General features: G+C 38.2%; 1 protein-coding gene across 3 annotated transcripts; it reads right to left on the bottom strand.

Annotated features, from left to right (window-relative positions):
• Positions 1-1,808: 1,808 nt before the first annotated feature.
• LOC134328240 (serine/threonine-protein kinase pim-1-like) lies at positions 1,809-5,802 on the bottom strand. Of its 3 annotated transcripts, XM_063009321.1 has the most exons (13): positions 5,721-5,802; positions 5,528-5,640; positions 5,208-5,259; positions 4,579-4,678; positions 4,349-4,457; positions 4,110-4,185; positions 3,765-3,980; positions 3,456-3,550; positions 3,228-3,278; positions 2,651-3,023; positions 2,385-2,561; positions 2,094-2,202; positions 1,809-1,899 (listed from the first exon to the last, which is right to left on the bottom strand). In XM_063009321.1, the coding sequence occupies exons 5-13, from the start codon at positions 4,409-4,411 to the stop codon at positions 1,884-1,886; spliced, it is 1,176 nt and encodes a 391-aa protein (XP_062865391.1). In that variant the 5' UTR covers positions 4,412-4,457; positions 4,579-4,678; positions 5,208-5,259; positions 5,528-5,640; positions 5,721-5,802; the 3' UTR covers positions 1,809-1,883. The 3 variants fall into 3 exon arrangements, with proteins under 3 accessions (XP_062865391.1, XP_062865392.1, XP_062865393.1); XM_063009322.1 differs by having other exon boundaries at positions 2,100-2,202; positions 5,528-5,793; XM_063009323.1 differs by lacking the exon at positions 2,094-2,202 and having other exon boundaries at positions 5,528-5,798.
• Between the last annotated feature and the right edge of the window lie 538 nt (positions 5,803-6,340).

Below are 6,340 nucleotides of genomic sequence, written 5' to 3'. Positions count from 1 at the left end.
CATGTGACTTTGTGAATGTGCATGTCTATGTATACGTGTGTCTATTGTGTGTTTGTGTAGCAGATGTGAAAATAAATTAGATTTATATTGCTCATATTTCACTTAAAATCCTTGTTTAATTCATTATTTATTTCTGTAGTAAATAAGCCTTATTTTTATGTACATTTTGCTTGTTAATTTTTATAATGTGTTTTGTATTTGAGCCGATTTATGTAAAGAACTTTTATTTTGAATTTTACGCCCGTTTGGGTGAGTTATATTGGTGTTGAGCGATTCACTGTTCTCAGGTCGCGCTGGAAGCGCTAGAGGAAGGTATGTGTTCAGTGCTCTGTATAAAAAAGTTTGTTAAAGTTGTTTAAAGTGTGTTTTTCATGTATTAATCGTCTGTTTATTATGTTTAATGTATTTTCTGAGGAAGATGGCCTATATGGTACATGTATTTCGTATATGAGAGATTTATTGTATGCAGTAATTTTCCATCAGTGAATGAATTGCCGCCAGTTAGGCTCTAATGGCGCCTTTTCTTTTTTTCCCTCACACAGTGTACACAGTGTGCTGTGCATGTGAGGGAATTCATTGTGTTCATTCGATACTCTCATTTTGTATACAGGTATGGTCATTTGAAAAGTTATTTTTGTACTGTTCACTTTAAAGACTTTAATCATTTTATAAAGTTTATTGTTGTACAAAAAATATATATTTGCCTTCCTGGTGAAATTCTTGATATGAATTTTTACAGTAAATATGTGATTTATAGTGCAATGCAATTGTTATATCTTATTACATGTGTTATTGATATAAACTTATACATTTTATACTCAGTTCGCGCTGGAAGAAGTGTACACAGTGTGCTGTGCATGTGAGGGAATTCATTGTGTTCATTCGATACTCTCATTTTGTATACAGAATAAATTCCCAGGTGAATGGCAGAGCGTGTCCAGTTGTCTTCTTGTTTCACAACGCAGAGAGGTATTTGAATGTGAGTCTCACCAGCAAGTACACACCGACTACATTTGCAGTGTGTGTGTGTGTGTGTGTGTAAGCTCAGCTGTCCAATCAGATGCTGAGGAATGATGGTGTTGAATGCTGAGCTGAAGTTAAACAGCATCCTAACATACAGATGTGTCATTTCTGTCCACATGTGTAAGAGCCAGATGAGGTGTGGTGGCTATGGCATCATCTGTTGAGCGGTTGGTATGATACGTGAACTGCAGTGGGTCCATTGAGGGGGACAGCGGGGTCTTAACATGCTTAATGACGAGTTTCTCAAAGCACTTCATGACAAGAGGTGTGAGAGCTACAGGACGATAGTGGTTGAGGCAGGACACTGACCACTTCTTTAACAAAGGCACGATGATGGTGGTCTTAGGTGTCACATAATTGTGGCACTATTCTGTATTCATTCATTCATAGTCTGTTTTACCAAAGCTTTATCTTGGTCAGGGTTACAGTGGGTCTGGTAACCATTGGAGAATGAGCTGAGTGAGATTGTGTAGTTAATTGTTTATTATCTGTGTTTTTGCTGTTTTTGGTTCGACCTAAATCTATTTTAAGTGATTGTTTAAAATCCAGTGTGTGGTGCAGAGGTCTGGGAACAATTTGTGGTTCCAGAAACTTTTTACTTATAAATTCTCACACTAACAGATATTTGATCAATTATAAACTAGCTGAACTAACAAAATATTTGTGTCGTGGCTCTGTAGCTCTTTCAGTTCATGTGTTCTGTTAATTATTTTGTCTCTGAGAACTTGAGGAATCTTCTTCACATTCACAGTGATTGTTACATGAAACTACAATGAAACCAGGTGTTATTTACACAGGAACCTTTATTTTTATTTAAGGTCTTTCACACACACACACACACAGTCTTCTTTCTATAATCTTCATCCACGCAGATGCCTGTAGAATAAACACACAAGAAATTACATTACAGAAACACAAAATACAATCAATATTTTAATAGTTTCGTGTTATTACTTCTACTTATTCTAATTATATTAGCATTACAATCTTTGTTAGCATTCTCTGTGATCTAGACCATATTACAAGATCTTTTAGTTCTAACTTATTAAGTCTGTTTCATTCTTACTAACCCTAACCTCATACTGTTCTCTGTAAACCACTCATGCTGAAGGATTTCTTTAAGGCTGAGACGTTTTTCAGGCTGTTTCTCCAGACACCTACTTATCAGATGGTAGCATGCTGTGTGCAGTGATAAAATGAGATTAAAATGTTGTTGTATTTAAAACTAGATTTCTTATTTACACTTTCTATCATTGTAATGACGTTATAAACCTGATCAAACTTTTTAAATCATGTTTTCATGCAGGTTTTACAGACTGTGTGTTTCTAGATCTTAATGTGAGCTGCTTCCATTTTCTTACTATCAGAAAGTTCAGGTAAAAAGTCCAGGCCCCCATCAACAATCTCCACTTCATCCCCGAACGGCATCTCTCCACAAACTATGGTGTGCAGGAGTACGCCCAGACTCCACACAGTAGCAGGGCAGCCATACATTTCCTTCTCAACTATCCACTCAGGTGGAGCGTATGACTTAGTGCCTGAGTGAAAGGGAGAAATGCTTTAGAGAAATACTTCTCCACTCAAATCCATTTCATTCTGTAACTAAGTACTTCTGAGGTGAACTTACCTGAAAATGAGGTGTACGCTGTTTCCTTGTGTAAGTCCCCACAGCCAAAGTCGATCAGCTTGACCTCCAGTGTCTCGGTGTTCACCAGAAGATTTTCTGGCTTGATGTCCCGGTGAAAAACTCCACAATCATGGCAGTGAATTGCAGCCAGAACCACCTGCCACATGATGAGCTGAGCCACAGCTTCATTCATTGGGAACTGCTGAATGAAGTCAAAGAGGTCCATACAGGGGATGGGTCGCTCCAGGATTAGGATGTAGTGCTCGGGCGTGTCAAACCAATCCAGTAGTTTCAGCACAGAATTACAGTGAGGTGGCTTGAATACCATCTTCATTAACGCCACCTCCGCAGGAAGTGGGTACTTCTCTTCAGGCTAATAGAACAACAGACAAGGTTTGGAATCAGTAGTAGGTCTAAACTATGATGAGCAGGTCTGTTAGTAAAGATCTGGGCTGGTCTAAGGCAGTAAGTGGACCAACAGTTTTGGTCTAGATCTGGTCTATGAAGGTTTTTATCTTGTTTAAACCTTGTTGAGTCTTTGTGATACTTTATTAGTAAAAGAAAAAGATGAACTTACAATAGTGATTAATCTGTCGCGGGGGTCCTTCAGCACATATTTCACAGCAACCTGTTCACAAATACAAACACAATTAGTGGATTTAGTTGTACAGAAGTAATAATAATAAACATTAGGGTTTAGTTAAAGAATCTCATCATCCAAATAGAACATTTCTCCTTCTGATTGTATCTTATTAATGTGTAATGCTCTACACTTCCTGTCTTGTGTTTATGTGCTGATGTTCACCTGTTTCCCATCTGCATTACAAACACCAGCATAAACCGCACCACAGCCTCCTTCTCCCAGCAGCTCTCCCACAGTGTAGCAACAATCCAAACTCTCTGTAAAAGTGATTTTTATTCCATTTAAGTCAAATTCACATAGAAAATGTACAGCATATCAGCAGTACTAAATATCTGTTATATAAAGGCTGTCAGTGGTGTTTGGCTGTATTCTGTATTTCTGCAGGTGTAATATAATCTCTATTGGTTGATGTAGCAGGTAACAGATGTACAACAATATATTATTACAGGAATTAGTGAAGAATAAACTGACCTTCATGGTTCAGGATGTTGAAGAAATGAACGCTGGTGGTTGGATCCTCTGGGCTTTCTTCATTGCTCAGGATTTCTTCTTCTGCACCTACAGAACAAACCCCTGAAAAGCTGTATGTACTATACTTACCACCGCGCTCAACAGAGGCATCAGAGTCATTCAACTCAGCAGCACATTCAAAGATCACTTCACCAAGGCTGATCTCAGCTACAGAGGCTAAAGGTCAAAGGTAGGAAGGTGTCGAGGGAAGAAGGTGAAACAGAAACAGTCAAACAGAAACAGTTCAGCTATTTTGAAGCTAAAGTCTGCAGGTAAGGTTTGATTTAGCTACAATCTCAATATTACCTGAAGCTTCAGATGCTTTTTGATGCTGATCTGAGTCTGAACTAACTGCAGACAATGACGACTTCCTGTCTAGTGTCTATCAAACAGATCATACTGGTGTTACACAGATGCAAATAAAATATCATACAGGGAACAACATCACAATTCACACTTAATGTTTTTAAATGAGAGACTTTGTGTTGCTGTATTATTACATCATTAGATATATACACGTCTCAGTGATTCTCAGAAGGTGTTACCTCCCAGCTGTCTGATCTGCCAGCATCATCAGGCTTGGTAATGATGTTCTGTATTACTTTCATCCAAGCCTGTCCAATCTCCTCTGAATCAGCTTTCAAAAAACACCTCCTTCACACACACACACACACACACACACACATTTTAATTAAACGATTTATGTATTTTGTGTGAGAAAGGTGTTTACAAATGTAATATATATAAATGAGTATTATTATTGAACAGCACTCACTTAGTGGGTGAAACCAGCTGGAAGTGAAAGCTGTGTCTGATGTTCTCACAGTGTTCAATCCTACACAATCTCACATCAATATCAGCACAGTCGCCTCACGCTGGTTACAAACAAACAAAGTTTACACCAAAAATAACAGATGATCCTAAAAGCACATTTTAACAGTTCATGCTGTATAATGTTTAGTTTTACTGAATGTAAAGTGTTCTTGTGTCTATATGAGGTTCCTCCAGGTACTTTGGTTACCTTACACAACCCCAAAACATGCAGAAGGTGGAGTGGCTACCCTGAAATGCCTCTGTGTGTATGTGGGTAGTTAAATGGGTGAGTGAGTGGTGCTCTGCATGAGCAGGGACAGAGTAGTGTGTTTAGGACAGGACAAGATTGAGACGAATGATCTGCTGTGGTGACCCCTAACTGATTTAAATCCCAGCAGTGCTATTGACCAGCCAGACATCGACACAGACGTCATGGGCCATGTCTCAGGATTGGTGGTTGAAGCCCCTGTGATGATTGGCACTTTGTTCAGGTGATTCCTGCCTTGTGTCCAGTGTTTCCCAGTGTAACCAGACCCCCGAGACCCTGACCAAGGAAAATGAAATCAGGTTGGAAAAGGTCATGTGACTCACCTTAGACTTGCTCTTGTAAATGAGCTGATTGTCCTTAATCATAAACCAGCGCCTGCAGAGAAAAACACAGAAACACAGAAACAGCTGCAGCTACTGAATATTACTGACAATATTACTGCAGGAATGAAACTGTTCAGTACATCAGGGTTTGTTCAGTGCTTTATTTCATGTCAACCTGGACTTGAAAGTTTTTATCTAATATAATATCTTATCTAAGGCTTTATTTATTTTGATCAGTTAATTAAGTGAATAAGTGAATAAAAAATACTGATATTTAATTAAAATAAAACGTTTTGAATCCACTTGAGCTTTCTACAAACCTGTTCCATGTCTTAAACACATTGCTGGCCCTCTTGAACAGAAATCCCTCCATAACGATCCTGTTCTCTCTGTCCACATCGTATTTCTGTCTGCTGTCCTCATTCAGGTCGTCCTGAGAAGACGTCCGAGGACGGGTCAGACAAACCGGCCAACAAAAGAATCTCTGCATTAAAGAAGCACGTTGGTTCTCACGTCTCTTCTGTTTCTCAGCCATGATGAGTGAAGAGGTGAAAACAGAGCAGCTTCACCAAACCCCAACTTTTATTCCATCAGGATTTAATAGAGGAGCTCAGAACAGCGACTGTGACGTCACCCAGTTCTACAGTGGAGCTGAAACTACTTCAACTTCATTTACACACACACACACACACACAATTACATATTACATGTGGTTACTGTGTGTGTATTGTACAATCAGTATCATTAAACACACACACACACAATTACATATTACATGTGGTTACTGTGTGTGTATTGTACAATCAGTATCATTAAACACACACACACACACACACACACAATTACATATTACATGTGGTTACTGTGTGTGTATTGTACAATCACACACACACACACACACAAATAGGACTTAAAAATATCATGAATAAAAAACTGTGTTTATACTTTAATAAAGCCTCTATAGAGCAGTAAAGAACATGTTGCACAATAGATTAGGTATTTATTACATTAATGTGTTATCTTTGTGTTTTAATAATCTTTATATCAATAATTAATAAGCTTTAGGACTGAAGTCATTATTTACCCAGTAATTAAACTTTAGTATTTTAATAGTTAATAAAAGACTAATGTAG

This window comes from Trichomycterus rosablanca, chromosome 15 (assembly GCF_030014385.1).
Source record: "Trichomycterus rosablanca isolate fTriRos1 chromosome 15, fTriRos1.hap1, whole genome shotgun sequence".
Taxonomy (NCBI): domain Eukaryota; kingdom Metazoa; phylum Chordata; class Actinopteri; order Siluriformes; family Trichomycteridae; genus Trichomycterus; species Trichomycterus rosablanca.
This window is presented reverse-complemented; position numbering and strand designations above follow the sequence as displayed.